Here is a 22,149-nt window from a genome sequence, read left to right as displayed (position 1 = left end):
ATTTATTAATCCACAAAAACAAGAATTAGGAGTCTTTAGAAAAAGAAACACTCAAGAATAAAAGAGAACCTTTAAAATAAATATTTCAGCAGACATAAAAAGTACAATGAAAAATTGGAGGGTAATATTGAGATAATATTCTGGAAGGTAGAACCAAAAGACAAGAAGATGGAAAACAGAAGGGAATGAATATTAGGGATTTGCTCCAAGACATCTGGTGAATTTCAGAGAGAACAGGGAAAATGGAGAGGAGATGACCAAAGAAGTAATGGGAATGTAACCTAGAACTGAAGAATTTGAGTTTGTTTTGCTCAACACCAATGTATATCATTATGAAATTTTATACTAAAAGAGAAGATTCTAAAACTGTGGACAAAAGAATTAGGTCACACACAAAGGATTAAGAAGAAGAATGGCAGCATGATGACTTCCGGCTTCTCGCGGGTAGTGCTGGAAGACAGAAGATAATAGAACCATGCCTTCAGTGCTTGGAGAGAAATTGATTTTAAAAAAAAAATATTTTGTTTATTTATTTGAGAAACAGAGAAGGGGGGGGACCAGAGGGAGAGGGAGAGACACAAGGTTACTCCCTGCTGAGTGTGGAGCCTCACGTGGGGCTCAGTCTCATGACCCTGACATCATGACCTGAGCCGAAACCAAGATTTGAAAGCTCAACGGACCAAGGCACCCAGGCGCCCCTGAGAAATTGATTTCTAAAGCAGAATTGTACTGTATTTGGCTACATGAATCATTATGTGTTGGTAGAAAAAAGGTATTTTCAGGCATGCAGGACCTCACAAAATGTGCCACCCGTGCCTCCTTTATCAAGAAGTAAAGGAAGGTTTACTTTACCAAGACAAGGGAATAAACCAGGTAAGAGGAAACAATAGGATCTAGGAACCAAGAACCAACCCCAGAAGAGAGAAGGAAATCCTCAGAGGTCACTCCATCAGTGTAGCAGACTGAAAGATCAATAGGTCCAAATTGTAATGGAAGGTTGGAAAATCTCCAAAATGTGGAAACAGAGTATCCTGATATAGGCAGTTTCTTTTAGATGAGGCTATGGGTCCGGATAGGAAACAACTGATATCTGATACACTGTTTTAAGAATATACAGCTCTTGGTCATTTATTATTACTACCTAGGTGCTGTAGTATATTTTCTCACATCTCTAAACTTTGATTTATGTCTCTTCCAAATTATGGTGTTATCAGTATAAATAGATACTATATTAGTTAGAATATTAAAATAGTAAGCCACTATTAAATAAACACATTGTAAATATTTAGAAACTGCTCTATTATTTGCCTATAAATTAAAAACACATGACTTCTATAAAGAGTTACATTATCTTGAAGTAAAGGCAGTCAAAATAGGTATTCACTGAAGGCTATCAAAGCACAATAATGTTCTTTATGTGCTGGAGGAGAATTTTAATGTTAAAACTGTAAAATGCTTTTTATTAGATTTTTCCATAATTTTTCATAATTATGTCATTGTGTATTGGTATTCTAGATATAATAGAAAACTCTTTAAATAGATGGAATACTATGAGGCCTTTAAAATGAGATAGATCTGTACTTAATGGTATGGAGAGTAAGCAAGAAATACTTTTTTTTTTTTTTTTTTAAGAAAAAACAGATTGCAGAAGAACACGATATATATGGTATGGTCTCATCTGCATTAAAAAAGATAGAAACAATTTCTGGAAGGCTATGCAAGAATCTGCTAGAGTGCTTACCTCTGGGGGAGGAGAACTGTTACCTTGGTTTCTCTGTCCTTTGTGTGGCTTGAAATGTATACTCTGAATGTAAATAACTTTAATAATGATAAACAAATGAACTTTAAAAATTCCAGATGTATTAGACATGTGGGTAGAGTTCTTAACTATTTATCTTTTTATGGAAATTTACTTGGATTATCAGCAGACACTGAAGAAACCTAATAATATTGGTGACAGTAATTTAAGAGTTTTAAAACCCTTGTCTTAGAAAATAGTATTTTTACTCTTAAAGGTTTTTTGGGGGGAGAGGGTTGTATAGTTGTGATTATATTATGTTAATTTATGAAGTAATAATTTAATATGGTGAATACTAAACCTGTACTAAAAAAAGTGTTAATTTGAAATTTAAAAAATTAAAATTATAGTTAAGGGTTTTCTAGCCAGTTAATTTCTAAAATAAATAGATACAGAAAAAATGTTTTGTGGTAGTTAAAATTTTGTAGTAGAGTTCGGCTGGATTATGCTACATTTCATATTTTTCAGTGCTGTACTTTATATTACTTTTTCAGTACATTAAAACTTATGCAGTGAAACTGAATAATGGCAATGTTTTTATACCCTTTTATAGCCATTTCTTTTTCATAACCTCCCCCTATTTCCTGTTAACTAAACTATAAGCACCTTTCTGTTAATTTATGAAAATTATTGTTGAGATAGCACATTATCACTGATCTGTATGGCACTTTCAGCATGTTAGAAGCAAAGGTCCAAGCAACATAAAACACATCAAAATTCATTAATGTGGTATTGATTATTTTTTGGATAATTAATTTTATTGCAGACCCTTGAAAGAGATAATGAGCTGCAAAGGGAGAAGGTAAAAGAAAATGAAGAAAAGTTCCTTAATCTTCAAAATGAGCACGAGAAAGCACTGGGAACTTGGAAAAAGCATGTAGGTTTATAAAATAGTAAAATATTAAAATATTTTAAGTAGTTATAGACATTTAAAATAACTATTAAATGCTAAGAAAATATTGCAAAAATAATAAAGGAATAGAGTCAGACACACATTCTTCTTGCAATTGTATTTCCAAAAAGTAAATGCTGTTGAAAAGCTAAATTTAATAAAATTGCCTATAATGCTTTCATGCATGAAAAATCACACATATATATGTGTGTATATTTATATTAATATAAATATTGATATATATAATTTGAATGACTTCCCATATGTGACAAAGAAAAATTAATTTGCCTTTTCATAAAACAACTGCATAGTACTTTAGAAAATGATTAAAATAATTATATAGGTACTATTAGCTGATCTGTTTAGCTTTCCTCAGCAGTTTTGTTGAGATGTATTAAAGCCATGTTTAGAACATGTGTACGGTAGTGGAATTCTGTAGTATTAACATTTTATCATGAAGAGCTGATATGTTATAAACATAGCTGTTTCCTTAAACCACATCCATTTATTTTACACTAAATTTTCATTTTAGTAAAGTAGATAATAAAAGTATGAAATGGATGGTATAAATTAAAGTTGTAAAATATAAAGTTTCACTTTAAAAATTGGTAGGCCCCAAAACTGATTATTCTATTTTAATATGTATTTTTATTTCTTTTTGAATCTTTAAAAAGAATGAACACAGTAGAAGGTCACTATGAGTTTATGAAAACTGTATTTTGGGATAGAAAGATTATATTCTGGACCTTTATACTAATTATGCTATATTTTTGTAATACTTAATAATATAATATATTTTATACTAATACGTATCTAAATACCAGTTTGATAAGCATTTTCTTGTAGATAATTTTGATGTAAATTATTACACAAGTAACTCTTGAGTTTTCACTTCATTCCCAAGCTAACATGTTCCCTTAATTTGTATTTTGGACAGATCAAGTCTTCACTGATGAATTTAATAAGATTTATCCATATCTCAAAAAGCATTTCATAGTTAGCTGTATCAGAATACTGAAAAATGCTTACTCTCTATAGTTCACTATTAAGCAACAAGCGTAGTAATATTCATTCTAACTTCAGCAAATTCACATTGCATCCTAACACTTCCTTCTCATTCCTGATGTTTAAAAATCATGGAAATGGTACTGTCAGGATACGGAGAACTGTAAAATGAAAAGAGGATATACTGAAACATGTGAACCATGCCAAAAAAAGAGAGATTAGTTGCACTCAGAAATTAAACATTCATTTTCCCTGAAACCATAATCATGCCCCTCCCACAAGGAAAAATGCACTGAATTAAGAAAAATAACCTTTCAGTTTCACTGGTGAGGCCTCAGTCTATAAAGTTGTATCATACAAATTTCTATAAATTTGTGTGAAATAGGATTTTTGAGCTTCTACAATCATTTCACTTCTATATGCTTTAGTACTAAACAGAACATAGTTAAGAAAAAGCTGAGGGCGCCTGGGTGGCTCAGTCAGTCAAGTGTCTGCCTTCAGCTCAGGTCATGATCCCGGGGTACTGGGATTGAGCCCCGCATCAGGCTTCCTGCTCAAAGGGGAGTCTGCTTCTCGCTCTCCCCTCCTTCCTCCCCCCACTGCTCATGCTCGCCCTCTCATGCACATGCTTTCTCTCAAATAAATAATTTTTTCTTTTCTTTTTTCTATTTATGAGTTTTCTTGAATGGGAGGTTAGATCTGCTCTTTAATTGTGTTTCTATCGCTATGTAAGTTTTTCACCATTCTTGAGTGAAGAATAGTGAAGGTATTGCTACTAAGATTGGATCAAGATGGGTTTTTAAAAACTTAAAAAGATACAGATAAAAATAAGATGGAATCATACAGACTGCTATTTTCTCAGAAAACAGTGAAAGAGATATTATACAAATAAAATTTTGTGAATATCTTTAGACAGTATAGTTAAAATTCATCGAAATATTACAAAGAACAGTGTAATGTGTATCTGTTTTCATTTGACTAGGAATATAGCTAATGGATATATAGAGACAAAAAGACAATAAATGAGGATATTCAGAAATTATTTAGAGGAAAGCACAGGTCACAAAAGGAACTCAATTTATATCATTTGTTGAGCATCTACTGTTTATTAGGCACTATTCTAGGTACTGGATTTTCAGAGATGCCCAAGATACAAAGCTCAATAAAGAGCTCACATTCAAATGGACAGATAACTATGAAATTGACCACAATAGCATGGAGTAGTTTTGATAGTATTAACAAATTACCATGAAAGAACAAAATAAATCATATCTATTTAGCTATGTTGGAGAAAATTTTAGAGAAAAAATGGTCCTAGTTTGGCCTCGAACATGTAAATAAGGTTTCACCAACAATGTGTGCCCATTTCCTACACTTCTCTTTCCATCTTGTTGGCATTCCATTTGGTAAAGAAAGGAAAAATCCTGGAGGCATGAAACTGTATTTTCAAGAGTGATGGGCAGTCTGATTTGAATAAAGCATAGGATATGTGGAATGTGACATTGGAAAACAGGTTGAGATCATTTTCCAAGAGGCTCCTAATTAAGGAATTTGAATTTTACTTTATAAGTAATGGAAAGTCACTGAGAATATTAAAGCAGAGAAGTGACATAGTCAGATCTGAGTTAAAACTAAATAACTCTCTCTCTCTTTTTTTTAAGACTTTAACTTTATTTATTTATTTTACAGACAGAGATCACAAGTAGGCAGAGGTAGGCGGGGTGCGGGGGCGGGGAAGCAGTCTCCCCACTGAGCAGAGAGCCAGATGTGGGGCTCGATCCCAGGACCCCGAGATCATGACCTGAGCTGAAGTCAGAGGCTTTAACCCACTGAGCCACCCAGGCGCCCCTAGAAAAATCACTCTTGCAGCAGTATGGAGGACAGCTTTGTGGAGAAGGAGCAGCAAGAATACTGTAAAGAATGCAACCTTGACTCCATGAGGGTGTGAATTAGGGTAACGGTAGTGAGAACAGAGAAGAGGAATAGATGCAAAAAACATTTAAAAGTAGAATTGGCAGGATAGTGGTATTTTATATATAATAAATATTAGAAGGGGAAAGTAGTCAAACATGACTCTGAGATTAGTGTAACAAGTAGAATGATAATGTCATTAATTCACATAAGAAATGTAAAAGGAGAAGCAGATTTGGTAGATGAAAAGAATGACTTTAATTTGGAAGCTGGTAAGTGTATAGTGTCTGCAGGACATCTAGCCTGAAATGCGTACCATGCATTTGGAAATGTGAATCTTATCTTAGGAGGGAAGTTGAGAGATGAGATACAGATTTAAGGTTTATTAGCATAAAGATAAAATTTCAAGGTATATTATAATCATCTACTGAAGGAGTAGAGGACTAGAGAAGAAGGTTCAAGAAGAAACAGTAGGGTGTGTGTGTGTTGGGACAGGGTGGGAGGGAACCTGGTAAGAACAGGGAGAAAGGTAGGAGGATATAGGAAGAGTAATGCCATGAAAACAAAGAAAAGAGGCTGTTCCAAGAACAAGCAGTCAACACAGTCGTGCTGCAGAGCTGTTAACTGGTATGAAACTTGGGAAAAAGCCTTTTTGGCTAATTTGCAGGTGGTATCTGTGTGTGGGGGGTGGAGATCTGTAGAATAGTGAGGGCCGGAGTCAGGTTGTTAAGGAGGGTTGGGAAGTTAGAATTTGGAAGTAGCCAAGTGTCGACTTTTATATTAAAGAAGTGGCTCAATTCATTAAGTGTCCAGCTCTTGGCTTCCTCTCAGTTCATGATCTCAGAGTCGTGAGATCGGGCCCCACATCATACAACACACTCAGCAGGGATTCTTCTTGAAGATTCTGTCCTCCTGCCCCTCTCCCAACCCATGCACATTCTCTCCTCTCTCTAAAAGAAGTAGATCTTTTTTCTTTTAAAGGGAGAGAGACGGGTATCTGGGTGGCTCATTTGGTTAAGCAACTGCCTTTGGCTCAGGTCATGATCCTGGAGTCTCAGGATCAAGTCCCATGATGGGCTGCTCCCTGCTCATAGGGGAGTCTGTTCTCCCTCTGACACTTCCCCCCCATGCTTACTCTCTCATTCTTTCTTTCTCTCAAGTAAATAAAATATCTTAAAAAGAGAGATTGAGAGTAATTGGGTCGAGGAGAGAAATGAGTTAAGACTGTAAGAAGAGCATATTTGTTCCTTTTGTTAAGGCTTGGTTTTGTTCTAGTTCTGTTTGTAAGGCGGAAGAGAACATGCTGGTATGGTGGGAAGAATTGTGAATAAGCAACAGGGAAGAGATTAGTGCCAGAACTAAGCTTTGAGGGGAATAGGAAAGGATGGGATAAAAAAAAACTCATGGAAAGTTGAGCCTTGGAAAAAAAAGCACCTTGCACAGATAGATCTTTAAAAGGTTAAGAATAGGGGTGCCTGGGTGGCTCAGTGGGTGAAAGCCTCTGCCTTCGGCTCAGGTCATGATCCCAGGGTCCTGGGATTGAGCCCTGCATCGGGCTCTGCTCAGCGGGGAGCCTGCTTCCCCCTATCTTTCAGCCTGCCTCTCTACCTACTTGTGATCTCTGTCAAATAAATAAATAAAATCTTTAAAAAAACAAAAGGTTAAGAATAGATGAGATGACAGGAAGTAATAGGGGAGTTCTTGTCTGCTAGCCTCCACAGGGACTTAGTGGCAATTACTTTGTCTTATATTTGAGGTTCCCATGAAAGAGATTTTAAACAGCCAGTGAAAGCCCTGTGTCTGGATGTAAATATCAGGCTCAAGTGTCAGTTATTTTTGCACTACTTAGTGCTTAGTACTGGTCACTCAGTTGAGATAAAATCTGTATGTCTGATTTGCAACAAGAAAATAAAACTTTGAAGAAAGTAATGAAGGTGTAACTTTTAGAGAATTTTAAAAAAAATAATTTTTCATTTGTAAGAAGAGATTGTTAAATGTAGTAATTAAGAATACAACCCCTATATTTAGCTTTGGATTTGGATCCTGCCTGACTATATCCACCTGATCTTGGCAAATTACTTAAACATCTGGGAGCCTCATATTTCTCACCTGTAAATTGGGGATTTTTATGAGTATGAAATTGTATTTAAGTACTCAGCACAATTCAATGAATGGTAGCTCTCAATATTAGTAATTACTTTGGGATCATTTTAATTTTTTTGCTATTTCCAAAAATTTGTGTTAATAAAATGTCATCATACAAAACAGATTTATTTATTTATTTATTTATTTATTCATTCATTCATTCATTCATGAGAATGTTTGCGAGCAGGGTGGTCAGGGGGACAGAGGGAGAGAATCTCAAGTGGACTCCCTGCTGAGAGCAGAGCCTACCCCAGGGCTCCATCTCAGGACCCTGAGACACAACCTGAGCTGAAACCAAGAGTCTGATGCTCAACTGACTGAGCCACTGAGGCATCCCCATACACATTTATATAACTATTCATTTTGGTTAAATTTTGTATTAGGTTGAAGAACTTAATGGAGAAATTAATGAAATAAAAAATGAGTTATCATCACTTAAAGAAACTCATACTAAGTTACAAGAACGTTACAATGAATTATGTGATCAGAAGAAGTTTGAGGAAGACAAGAAGCTTCAGGTAAAATTCAAGTGTTTGGGGGGTATGAAACTTAAAAGAAATTAGGACCATTACTGATGATTTTCTCTCTGCTTTCTATTTTCAGGGTCCCAACTTAAAAAAAAAATGAGTATAAGTATGTAGTTTGTGATACATTTTCAGTTTATTTTTGTGTACAGTATGATAGAAGGATTGAGGGTCATTTTTTGGACATGGATTTTCAGTTCCTTATACACACATTTCTTGAAAAGACTTTTTTTTATCTCATTGTACTTTGGTACATTCTTTGAAAATTAGTTGATCTAATATATGTGTGGATATATTTCTGAATTCTTTATTATGTTCCATTGATTATATGTTTATCATTAAGTCAATACACAACACTTGTTTATTACTGTAGCTTTGTAAGAGGTCTTAAAATGTGGTAGTGCAAGTCCTTGATTTTCTTTTTCTTTTTCAAGATGTTTTGGCTATTCTACGTCCTTTGCATTTCCAGATAATTTTTAGAATCAGTTTGTCAGTTTCTTAAAAAAAAAAAAAAAAAAAACACCTAAGACTGTGGGATTTCAGATTGTGTTGAATCTTTAGATTAATTTGTGAAGAACTGACATCTCAACAGTACTGAGTCCTCCAATTTGTGAATGTGGTATATCTTTACATTTATTTAGACATTCTTTAATGTCTTTCTGAGAAATGTTTTGTTATTTTCATTGTGTAAGTCTTTAAAGTGTTTTGTGAAATTTATCCCTAAATATTTCATATTTTAGAATCTTATTATAAATAGTATTTTAAAAGTTAATTTTTCTAATTGTTTCTTGCTAGTACATGGAGTAAAATTTGATTTTTATACATTGACATTATATCCTATTTCCTTTTAAAATTTATTGTAATGGTAGGGTTTTTTTCCTTCTAATTATTGGGGTTTTTTGTGTATGTCATCTGCGAATTTCAGGAAGTTTTATTTCCTTTTGCTTTGTATGAATTTTACTTTTTTCTCAATTTATCACAGTAGCTAAGACTCTCCAGTACAGTGTTGAATGAAAGGTTTGACGGTAGACTTGCTTGTCTTGTTCCTCCATCTCAGAGGGAGAATTTTTAGTCTTTAACCATTTCATAGGATGTTAGTTATACGTTGTTTGTATATGTTTTTTATCAGATTAAGTTTCCTTCTGTTCCTAGTTTGCTGAATTTTTAATCATGAATGGCTATTAAATTTTGTGAAATGGTTTTTCTGTATTTGATGAAATAATCATTTTTTCTTTATTCCATTAATATGTTATTAGCCAATTAATTAATTCATTTACAAATTTAAAACAACACTGCATCTTGAAATATTATCTTTTTAATAGATGGCTGGATGTAATTTGTTAATGCTATGTTAAGGATTTTGCATTGATTAGGAATACTGATCTGTAGGTTTCATTTGTTTTTTCTTTGTGTTCTTTTGATCTGGTTTTCATATCAGAGTAATACTGACTTCATAAGATGAGTTAGAGTGTGTTCCCCGCTCCCAGAAGAGTATTGTTTAGAGTTGTTAGTATTTCTTTATTAAATATTAGATAGAATTTGCTGTAAAGCTATCTGCTTTTTCTTCGTGGGAAGATTTTTAATAACAAGTTCAGTATTATTGATAGGGCAGTTCACTCTATTTCTTCCCGTGTTTGTGTGCAGAAGAAATAGTTAACAGAGAGGTCTGTGAATGCTGTCCTCAGAAAGGCCTGCATACAAAGTTGGCCCGTGACTGGTACCTGGAAACTTGGTTCTGGAGAAGGTTCCTCACCATTTCCTAACTGCCAGGAGTGGCTCACTGTGCCTAAAGTGTTAGTTAAACATTGTGCTTTACTCTGAACTTGTGTTTTCTTATTGGGAGTCCGGAGTTCTGGCACACACGAGGCAGCTGGTGCCTGCATGACAAGCACCAAAAAAACCTTGAGCACAGAATCTCCAATGAGCTTACCTCGTGGATGAAAATTCACATTTGTTGTCACAGTTCACTGTTGCAGGATAAGCATGTCCTGTATGATTTCACTGGAATGGGGCTCCTGAAAGTTTGTACCTGCTTTGCTCCAGACTCTACCCTGATATGCCTTTTTCCTGTGCTGATTTGAGATCTTAGTCATTAGTACAACTGTTAGTGCAAATCACGGAACCAGGGGGCTGTCTGGAACACTTACACCACAGTGGTTTGGTAATTTTTGTCCCTCAGGGAACTCGTCCTTTTCATCTGAGTTGTCAAATTTGTTGTCAAAGAGTTGCTCATGATATTCCTTTATTATTACATTCCTCCTTATTAATGCCTTCTCTTTCATTTGTGGTATCCTGCCTCTCTTCTTCTCACTCCTCCTCCTCCTCCTTTTCCTTCTCTCTCTCATCAATTTAGCTAGATTTTCAACGTTATTGGTCTTCTCAGAGAACCAGGTTTTGACTTCATTGATTTCCTTCTCATGTTAGTTCATTTTCTATTTCATTGGCTTTTGCTGTTAACTTTATTATTTCCTTCATCCTACTTACTTTGGTTTTGATACGTTTTTTTTCTAGCTGCTTAACATGGAAACTTAGACAATTGATTATTGGCCTTTCTTCTTTTCTAATATAAGCATATAAAGCTATAAGTTTTCCTCTAAGAATTGTTATAGCTTCATCCCACAAATTCTGACATGCAGTGTTTTCACCCTTATTCATATTTAAAAATTCCTTTTGTGAGGTCTTCCTTGATCCATGGGTATGGGCATAAACCACATGGGTAGGACTTACAACTGTGGTTTAATTTCCAAGTTTTTGAAAATTTTCCAAATATCTTTCTTTTAGTGATTTCAACTATAATTTAGTTGTGGTCAGAGAACATTTTCTGTAAGGCTTTTATCCTTTTAAATCTACATATATCCTTTTAAATATAAATATCCTTTATAAAAATTAACATACGATGTATTATTTGCTCCAGGGGTACAGGTCTGTGAATCATCAGACTTACACAATACATGGCACTCACCATAGCACATACCCTCCCCAATGTCCATAACCCAGCCACCCTATCCCTACCCATACCGCCCACCACCCCTCAATTTGTTTGTGAGATTAAGAGTTTCTTTAGGGGTGCTTGGGTGCTCAGTGGGTTAAAGCCTCTGCCTTCAGCTCGGGTCATGATCCCAGGGTCCTGGGATCGAGCCCCGCATCGGGCTCTCTGCTCGGCAGGGAGCCTGTTTCCTCTTCTCTCTCTGCCTGCCTCTCTGCCTACTTGTGATCTCTGTCTGTCAAATAAATAAATAAAATCTTTGAAAAAAAAATAGAGTTTCTTTAAAAAGACTTGCTTTTTAGCCAAGTCTATTATCTATCTTGGTGAATATTTCTTTTTTTTCATTCTTCTTTTTTAAAAGATTTTATTTGAGAGAGAGCATGCACACAGAACGGGGGGAGGGGCAGAGGTAGAGTGAGAAGCAGACTCTCTGCTAAGCAGGGAGCCTAAGAGAGACACAGGACTTGATCGCAGGACCCTGAGATCATGACCTGAGCTGAAGGCAAATGCTTAGTGGACTGAACCACCTAAGTGCCTCTCTTTTGGTGAATATTTCATGTGCTCTTGAAAGAATGTGTATTGTTATTGGTTGGTTGAATGTTTTATAACTGTCAGTTAGATCAGGCTGGTTGATAATGTTATTCAAGTCTTTTCTATCCCTACTGATTTTTTTGTGTGTGTGTGTGTACTTGTTAGTGGGAGAAGAGTAGTGCTTCTCCCAATTAGTGGGAGAAGCACTAATGATTAGTGCTTGCATTATGTATCCTTTTTAATCCTGTGACTTTTTCTAAAGGGAATATTCATAATTCCTTTATGTTGAATAATAACATGAGGAAGTCTTTTCTCTTTAAGAACTGTTCCTTGTGTTTTTTTATTCTGGTAAAATATACATAACATAAAATGTACTACTTAAACTATTCTGATCTGTGTAGTTCATAAATGGGTATGGTTGTGTACCAATAAAAGTATATTTGCCAAAACAGTAGGCCATATTTGGCACACTGGCCATAGTTTGCCAAGTTTTTTCTGAAGTAATTGATTTTTGTCTGCTTTCAAATAAGATTATGCCAAATTCTCACAATACTATATTCTCATTTTCTCCTTTCTGGTTTTTTTTTTTTTAAAGACTTTATTTATTTGACAGACAGAAATCACAAGTAGGCAGAGAGGCAGGCAGAGAATGAGGGGGGAAGCAGGCTCCCTGCCGAGCAGAGAGCCCGACATGGGACTCGATCCCAGGACCCTGGGATCATGACCCGAGCCAAAGGCAGAGGCTTTAACCCACTGAGCCACCCAGGCACCCCTTTTGTGTTATTTTTATAATACACTTTACTTTTACATGTTATCAACTCCACCATGTAGTGTTATTTACTTTAAAATTTTAACCTTTTTTTAAACCTGGTTAAGAAAATGAAGAATTAGAGAAAATAAGTCTTTTACCTTCAATCATATTTACCATTTCAGGCACTCTTTATTCATTAGTGTAGATCCAGGTTTCTAGCTGGTATCCTAGTACTTCAGCTTGAAGAGCTTCCCTTAATATTTGTGGGTTTGTGTAAGTGCGTGCATGTGTGTGCACATGTGGTGAGGAATCCTCTCAGCTTTTATTTGTCTGGAAAAGTGTTTATTTCTCCTTAATTTGTAAAGGGTATTTTCAGTGGATCTAAAATTCTAGATGGACAGTTTTCTCTTTCATTCATTTGAAGACGCTGTTGCATTGTTGCTTGCATTGCTTCTGGCAAGTCTGCAGTTGTTAAGTTCACATCCCTCTTTATCATATCCTGCCTTGCTTTGGTTTTCTTTGTGTATATTTTGCTTGGGATTTATTGAATAATTTGTGAATCTGTGGAATGAGTTTTCATCAAATTTGGTGAATTTCCGATCATTACCTCTTCAAAGATTTTTTTCCGTCCCCTTCTCCTCTTATGGGACTTCAACTACACATACATTAAACTGCTTGATCGTGTCCCCCACGTTCAGGTGCTGCACATTGTTTTCAGTCTTTTTTCTCTGTCTTCTCCCATTGGGATTTTCTATTGTTCTGTGCCCTGAAGTCCAATTATCTTTTGTTCTAATATGTTTAATCTTGGTTAAGCCTATACAGTGAGTTTTTATTTCAGATAGTGTATATATCATCTCTAGAATTTCCATTTGATTCTTTTGGGGGATATATTTTTATTATATTCATGTTGTTCTTTAAATCTTTGAACATCTGTAATAGTTAAATTTTTTTTTTTGCTAAATCCATCATCTCTCTGTCCTTTCTGTTGACATTTAAAATTACAATTCAATTGCATTAATTACAATTAATTAAGTACAGTATTGTGTAGTCTTTGCCAATATTTCCAAGAATTTGTCATCATTCCAAATTGAAACTGTCTAACTATTAACCAGTGACTCCCCAACCTCCCCTCTCCCCAGCTTCTGGTAACCTCTAATTTACTTTCTGACTCTATGAATTTGCCTATTCTATATATTTTATAATAGTGGAATTGTGTAATATTTGTCCTTTTTATCTGGTTTATTTCATTTAGCATGAGGTTTTCAGAGTTTACCCATGTTACAGCCTATATTAGAACTTTATTCCTTTTTACAGCAGAATAATATTCCAGTGAATGGATAATACCAGCTTTTGTTTATCTATTTATTTGCTAATGACACTTGGGTCTTCACCTTTTGGCTACTGTGAATAACGCTGCTGAATACTGGCATTCAGCCATCTGTGTGAGTCTCTGTTTTCATTTTTGGGGAGGTATACACCTAGTGTGGATTTGCTGAGTCTATATTAAACCTTTCAAGAAACTGCCTTTTTAACTTTAAATAGTGGCTTTCTAAGTCAGTAGCAGTTGACATGTATCACAGTTCCAATTGTATGAATGAGATGTGCCATAATTAATCTCTCTACTCCTCTACTGTAGAACATTCTTATACAAATATCTTTGTGTACTTTTGTGATGATTTCTTTAGGATAAATTTCCAAAAATAGTATTGCTGGATCAAAGAGCTTGCTTCTTATAATTTTGACACATATTGTGAGACTGCCTTCCAGAAAGAGTTTTGTGGTGTGTTTTTTTTTTAATTTAACAGACAGATCACAAGTAGGCAGAGAGGCAGGCAGAGAGAGAGGAAGGGAAGCAGGCTCCCTGCCTAGCTTGATCCCAGGACCCTGGGATCATGACCTGAGCCAAAGGCAGAGGCTTTAACCCACTGAGCCACCCAGGCACTCCCAGATTGTTTATACTCCCACCAACCACATATAAAAACACCTGCATATCCAAACTCTCTGAATTCATACCTTAATCAGTTTTAATTTGCATTTTTATTAAACATGTATTTTTTAAAAGATTTTATTCACTTTTTTGGACAGAGAGATAAAACAAGAATGGGAACAAAGCAGGGGAGCAGCAGGTAGAGCAGGCAGAGGGAGAAGCCGGCTCCCCACTGAGCAGGGAGCCCCATGCAGGGCTCGATTCCAGAACCCTGGGATCATGACCCAAGCCAAAGGCAGATGCTTACCAACTGAGCCAACCATGTGCCCCAAACATATTTTCTTATGTTTGTCAGTTATATTTCTTTTGTGAGTTACTAGTTTATATTTTTCCATGTACAATTAAACATGCTAAGGTTTCTTTCATTTTATAAGGTACACAAAAAACCATTTTTGATCCTGTGTCCATCTCTCTCCTTGTAGAGTCAGGTTCCTGGAGGAAGAAAGGCCCCATAGAAGAGAACTTAGGCATCCCACCGAACAGCCAGCACCAACCGCCAGCCATTGAGTGAGCCTTCTTAGGGGCAGGCCCTCCAGCCCGTTAAGTCTTCCAGTAACAACAGCTTGTGTAGAACCTCATGAGACCCTGAGTCACAAAGCCAAATCATTCATGATTTCCTGATTCATTCAAACTATGGCATAATAAATGTTTGCTGGTTTAAACCTCTGAGTTTGGGTAACTTGTTACACAGCAATGGTTAACTACTATATTCTTCTAAGATTTCATACTTAGTAAGTACTGAAACCAGATTTGAACCCATATTTATCCAAGACTACAAAGCTCCTGGTAACTACCATACTGTTTTGTCATTCTCCTTTACAGATTTATCTTTTGCAAGCTTCTCTTCTTCTGCCTCTTTTGTGGTTTTCATTAGCATTTTATGCTTTACCCCTTTTTTTCCTTCAAAATATACTCTCATTACTTAGTCTCATCAACTTGTACATCTTCAGTGGCCATCTCTCTACCAATGATTTTCAAATCTACATTTCCAGGTAAATTTTCTCATAAGCTCCAGATTCATAAATCTAGATGTTCATTAGACATCTCTACCTTATTATCTTACTAACTTTTCACACTCAGCAGGTTCAAACAACCCATGACATTTTCATCCACACCTGCTACTACTCCTGTTTTCTAGTTGAGTAAATAACATCCACCAGTCACCTCTACATACCTAAACTCTGTGAATCAATCTTGACTCTGTTTTATATCCCATCATTCATCAAGCCCTGTTGATTAGCTCATAAATAATTCATGTATCTATTCAGTTCTTCATCTCTACTGATATCCCCTGGACTATGGCACTAGGACACTCTTCTGATCCTTCTCTCTGCCTCATGTTGTCTCCCTTTAATTCAGTATTTTTCAGACTTCTAGGTGCAGCCTATTAGTGGTTCATGTAAATTAGTTTAGTGGTCTGTGACCAGCGTTCTTTAAAAAATGAAATAAAGTAGCACAGAAAACAGAATATAATCTCACTGAGTAGGTATTTGGTGTGCTGTGTTGTAGAACCTTTACTTCTCATAGCAGTTTTTAATCAATTAAGTTTAAAAAGCATTAATCTATTCTTGATGCTGCAGCCAGAATGGATCGTGTTTATTACCTTGTCTAAAACCCTTCAGTGATTTCTCATGGTCTTCCTGGAAACCCTTAGCATGCTGTATTTGGCCCTTATTGACCTGGGCATAGCTTACCTCAAGCCTCCCATCTCTCCATTCTCCCAGCAATCTAAGCTCTAGCTGAAAGAAATCCCGAGCAGTTGATGAAGACTATAATCTTGCTTGTGTTTAGCATCTGTGTATGTCTTTTGCTTTCCCTGGAGTGCCTCCTATCCTCATCTAGATTATTCTCTTCCTATCTTCCTCCTGGATTGTTTCTTGAGACTAGGGTCTGTAGGCTGTTCTTTATTGCATCTGAAAGCTTAGTGCAGTGTTTCAATGGCTATGTGCTGAATATAGGGGGAATAAAAGGATGTTGAACTGATCCACTACTTTCAAGATACATAAAAATACCAAATACTCAAAACAGTTTGCTAACCATGACTACTCTGCTTTTAATGAGTGGTTATTTTATTATAAATAATGTGTGAGGTTATATAATAATGTAGAATGCATACTGAAAACTTCAAAGGGTCTCAGTTTTGTTTAAATATGATAAATGATACAAAATGAGGTTTAAGAGAACTTATTACAAAATTACTGAATGGCTGACTTGAAACACAGATTGTACTTTTATCAGAAGAATTTGTTCAGAAGTCTTATACTATTTAACAATGTTTTTAAAGGTATTTTTTTTCATTTTCCATTAGAATATTCCAGAAGGAAATACTAAAAACAGTGAAATGTCAATGGAAAAATCAGAAAACATCATACAGAAATACAATTCTGGGCAAGAAAGAAAGAAAGATACTTTGAGTTTTTGTTCAGATACAGACTACAGAGAAAAAGAGAAGAAAGAGGGTCCGTTTATAGAAGTCATTGTAGAAGGTAACCAGCATACTGCTACTTTCTAATTTTAAATACTGAGCTCCCCCTTTCTCCCACAAATAAAGGATCTGTCAAAGTGCTGTGCAAGGCCACCTGTGGAATTCAGGGGAGTACCAATTAAAGTCTTTGCTTTGAGGATCCCATATTGTAGTTGAAGAAACTCTTTTTCATTTGTGTATGGTCTTAAGATGGCTTCTTTTGAGCTCTTTTTTATAGTCAGTATTTTTGGGGAAAATTCTATTTCTGCCTTTCCTTATCACTTACTCCATAGCTTTTTGCGTTCAGTTTTCCGCATTCACTGCTTTGTGGAGTGTTCTCTGGGATATGAATAACCTTCTGAGTATCAGACCTAGAGCACTTTTCTTAGTTCAAATGCCTTTCTGTAACCACTGAAATAATTTACTAAACTTGTCCATCTTGAAAAAGAACTGCTTATAAAGACCACAGACTTATTTTATGAAGGTGTTCAAACCTAGGCTGAACAACCACTTGGTGGAGATGTTGTAGAGAAAATGAATGGACTAAAGCCCTTCAAGTCCTGAATTTCGTATTCTAGGTTAACTATATGGAAAATTTGAAATCTATGGTTAAAACCTAGATGAATAAAACATATTTCTTAGGTATTCTATACATTTGCACAAAAGTATCTCCAAACTTTAAAATACTTAGAAAGTAAAGAATAAGAAGTGGTAATTGTCAGTCTTGAAGAAACAGCTAGCAATTCTGGATCCTCAGGAATGGTAAAAAGAAAACCACAGGCCCAAAATGGAGTTACTCATGTTAAGAACCCATGTCAGCAAACCAAAACTTAATACCAACCAAACTGCAGCTTCAATCCTCAGGAATGTAACCTTTAAGGAGTCAACCTGGAATCTTCTGGTCAGCAGTAAAAAATCCATTGACAGACCTCTTTCTTTCCCCATAGGAGGGCGGCCTTGCCTAAAACAATGTATTCTTTGCTAATAATTTCCTTTGTCTATTAATTCTCTACCTTTAAAAACCTTTTTCTCTGTAGTTCAATGGGGCTCTTTTTTCTTTGCTAGAAAGGATGCTGTCTGATTCAATGAATCATTTAATAAAGTCAATTAGATCTTCAGGTTCCTTGGTTAAATATTTCTTTGACAGTAATAATAGAAATTAGAGTCTAACTTGTTAGGATAAATTCATTTTTATTTACTTGGCTATGTGTTTACACGGCATTGTACTGTATGCTCAAAAGGAAGTATAAGAAACTAGAAAACAAAACCATTTCCTAATACCCTGAACTTCCCTCTTTTTAAACCAAAAATACTTTGTGAAATCAAAATTTCATATGAGAAGAGCCAAATATTTAGCATGCTAAATGTTATTATGAACAAGGGAATTCAATATTTGGTAAAATTGGTATCGTAATGTTTGTGTAATAGTCAATGAAATATTTAAGGCTAAATGTTTTTATATAAATAGGTAATACATTATGTCTTATAAAAGCAGGTTTTAGGGTATAATATAAAAATTTACTGTGTTCTCTTCATGACAGATTTACAGCTTTTTGAAGAAAGCTCCAAGAATGAAACTGATCCTACTGTATCTCAGGATGAAAATCAGAGTGAAATCTCCCTAAGCAAAAACCTCGGCACAGAAAAAGAACTAATTAGTCAAGCACAAACCTTGAATATTACTGACTTTAGAAAAGCAGTTACCGCAGAAATAAAAGATAAAGTGGGTTCAGGAAAAGACAATGGATGTACAGAATTTAAATCACCAAAAAATTCTTTTTTAGTGGCAGACAGATCAACAGAAACAGAAAAGATACTCCTAGAAGGAACTGAAGGATTTGATCTTCACAATGCAGATGCCCATCTGGAGGTTGATAATAACAGATCATCTAACAATATCCTAAGTGGGGTGGCTCAGCATACAAATCAAAAGAAAGAGGTTCCTGAAAATGAACCATTTGAACGGTTCAGATTGCTTCCAGGGATTCAAGAAAATGCCACAGAGAAGGAAATTACAAGTAGTGACCAAACCAAAGCATATCTGGATTCATCTCTCAATGTAGAAAAGAATGCTGTTCAGTGTCAGAAATACAGTTTACAGGAATCAACTAATGTTATGTTAGATGATCAACAATGTAAAATAAACCAAATGCAACTGTTAAATAAGGAAAGTGAGTGCAGTGTATTGCCATTTAAACAAACTTCAGTTTTCCAGCAGATCTGTAATGATACTTTAGAGAGACCTGAACCGACTATTCCCTCTGACACAGCAACTAACAAGCCCATTTCATCGGCTGCTTTCAGTGAGAATTTGAAAGTACTTAAGAATTCAGATAAAAATGTTAATATTATGCCTATGTTGGTGAAACCCAACTCAAGCCCTGGTGAAAGAACTATGCAGGAAAATCTGAATGAGATGCACACTAGCCAGCTAAAGAACTGTCTGGGATACTTAGAAAACAGTGCAACCACTTCCCATCTTCAGGCTAAAAATGAGAATATACATACTTCACAAGCTGAAGACATGAAAATTGCTGTTCCTATGCAAACTTCCACAGAAATACAGTTTTCTAATAAAGAGAGTCAGATTGACGAGACTCAGATAACTAACGCCACAAAAAATGACCTCTTCCTTTTTGTGAATGTCAATGAAAGACAGCATTCATTGTTAAATAATACAGAGAAAACAGAGTCATTAAATGACATCGTTTCAGGAAAAATTTACAGTGAAGGACAGCTGGAAGAATCATGTTCATTTCACATAAAGCCATCTGGAGATTTAGTAAACAGAAGTGGAAGGTCAGCCTTTGATCTTTCAACTTCAGATAAAAAAACTGAGAAAATTCCAGTATATGTGAATTTCTTAGACCCCAGTCCTTGGTCAAAAGTAAATCAAACTGAAAGTCAAACACTGAGCACTCCAACTTCTAGCATTCCTTTGTTGAAGGAGAGACCAATAGGCCCATCAGCAAACAAAAATCCGGTTTCAATGACACTTTGCAAAAACGATGATGGAATCAGGAAGGATACTGGACCAGGTAAGAAAACAATGTTTATGTTTTCTTTAAATTTGAATTTCTACTCCTTATTCCTGATAAAGGGGCTGTTTATGTTTAAAATGAAACCACTTACATATTTTTTTTTTACCTAAACCTAAGATACTCTATACATGTTATATAAGTAAAAGTAGGAAAGGTTTTATTTAAATATGAGTGGATTTTTTTTCACCTAAATCTGAGCCACTGATATTAACATGTACTAAGGTGCAAATGCATACTGGAAATTAAAAAAAATTTTCACCAAGGAACTAGAAATAGCAGAAATAATCACAGGTCCAGGTCATTAATTTTAAATTAGTAACAACTATCTAGTTAGAATCTCAGTTGTTGATAAGGCTCTTGCCAGTGGGCATGTTTATTCCTTTTCATTCTGTACTGAAAAAACTTCCCTCATTTTCTTCTCCCAATTTTCTCCCTCTTTCCTTGACTTTTCTACTTCTAGCTTCCCTTCACTAGCACCAGAATCCAGCTTTCATTTTACAAACACTGTTGAGGTGTAACATTAATACATTTCGTATCACTGATATTTGTAACTCAAACACTTTAAACAGAATCCCTTAGTTATGTACCAACATTAAAACATTCAAATATTCAACATTTCAGAGAATAGTGTATTCTAACCACCACATAAATTAAGTGTCTAAGTTTTGCTTTATAAAAATATTCTAGAATAAAAAATAGGGGGAGGTAAATGGATGAAATACATAGGACTTAACACTGATGGTGTTCACGCAGGGTGATGGTCTAAGTTCATATTCTGCTTTTGTGTATTTGAAATTTTTCCTACCAAAAATATTTAAAAATAGAAATATACTACATATCATGTATAAATGCTATACAGATTAACTTTAACAACGAACAGCAGTTTAAGATTATCATGAAAAAAGTTTACTTTGTTAATAGCAATCTCGTAGTGAGTTACTGATTGTTAAGATATTTAAAGATATTCTTAGATTTTTAAGGGAACTTGGCCATTGAACAGTATGATTTTAGACCCATTAAAGAAATGCAGATTACAAGGGAAGCTTTCAGAGCTACCAGATACTTTTAAAAAGAGGCAATTAAGGAACTCTGAAGAGAAAAATTGGGAATTAAAATTAGCATATCAGGTTTACTAGCATAGAGAGGTAATGCAGGGAAAAACGGAAACCACCAAAATACTATAAAACTTCATCTTACACACTGTAACTTTCCTAATAGAATAAAATGTATTAACTTCAGATTACATTAATTTTGAATCTGTTGAATGCTGCAGTTAGGCAAGTGCTGTTAAGGCACTGGTCTCATGTTGACTGTTTTCTCATAAGGCTTTTCTTCTACGTTAAAACTCAATGATATAAATAAGAATGGAAGGGGAGATTGAAAATTCTGTAGAAATTCAACTTGTAAAATATCCACTCATAAAAGATATAAGTATCTTTTTTTTTTTTTTTTTTTAATTTATTTGACAGAGGAACATCACAAGTAGGCAGAGAGGCAGGCAGAGAGAGAGAGAGGAGGAAGCAGGCTCCCTGCTGAGCAGAGAGCCTGATGCGGGACTTGATCCCAGGACCCTGAGATCATGACCTGAGCCGAAGGCAGCAGCTTAACCCACTGAGCCACCCAGGCACCCAGATATAAGTATCTTTTAACCTTCAAAGCGGACATGTTTCTCTAAATCATTTTTATCTACTTATTAAATTCCAGTGACCCCTACTAATCAGCCTGTTTGTTGGGCTTCTTACTGTGGCCAGTTTCTTTAAATATATTTTATAAATCTGACTTTTCGTTGATTCAGACTTTTCTCCATCAATCTTAATATGTTTACATCTGTGACAATGCAAGTAACCAGGGGAATGAGGGTAACATTTTATGGGGTTATTTTGTCTTAGAAGATATTTACACCATTTCACTCATTTTAGCGTGAAACCAGCAGGTTTTAGAAAGTAGCAATAAAATTTTGTTTTCTGAAATGAAATGCCTAATGTATATTAAGAGCAAAGTCAGTGAAAACTATAGAATATTCAAAGTAAAAACAAAACAGTTGCTTTTTAAGTACAAAAGCATAGATAGGATCAGAGAAAAACAAGTTCAGTCCTAAAATGAGTGCCTGGAGA

The 22,149-nt window shown here is 35.2% G+C and overlaps 1 protein-coding gene across 6 annotated transcripts in view; it reads left to right on the top strand.

Moving 5' to 3' along the window:
- CCDC73 (coiled-coil domain containing 73) overlaps positions 1 to 22,149 on the top strand; it is a 140,086-nt gene that overhangs the window by 113,984 nt on the left and 3,953 nt on the right. For all 6 annotated transcript variants that reach the window (XM_082748904.1, XM_082748903.1, XM_082748901.1 and 3 more), the window contains 4 exons: positions 2,565 to 2,675; positions 8,135 to 8,269; positions 16,839 to 17,016; positions 18,536 to 20,032. In XM_082748904.1, coding sequence (XP_082605030.1) covers positions 2,565 to 2,675; positions 8,135 to 8,269; positions 16,839 to 17,016; positions 18,536 to 20,032 — 1,921 coding nt within the window. The remainder of the gene's footprint in view (positions 1 to 2,564; positions 2,676 to 8,134; positions 8,270 to 16,838; positions 17,017 to 18,535; positions 20,033 to 22,149) is intronic.

This window comes from Mustela nivalis, assembly GCF_964662115.1.
Source record: "Mustela nivalis genome assembly, chromosome: 9".
NCBI lineage: Eukaryota > Metazoa > Chordata > Mammalia > Carnivora > Mustelidae > Mustela > Mustela nivalis.
This window is presented reverse-complemented; position numbering and strand designations above follow the sequence as displayed.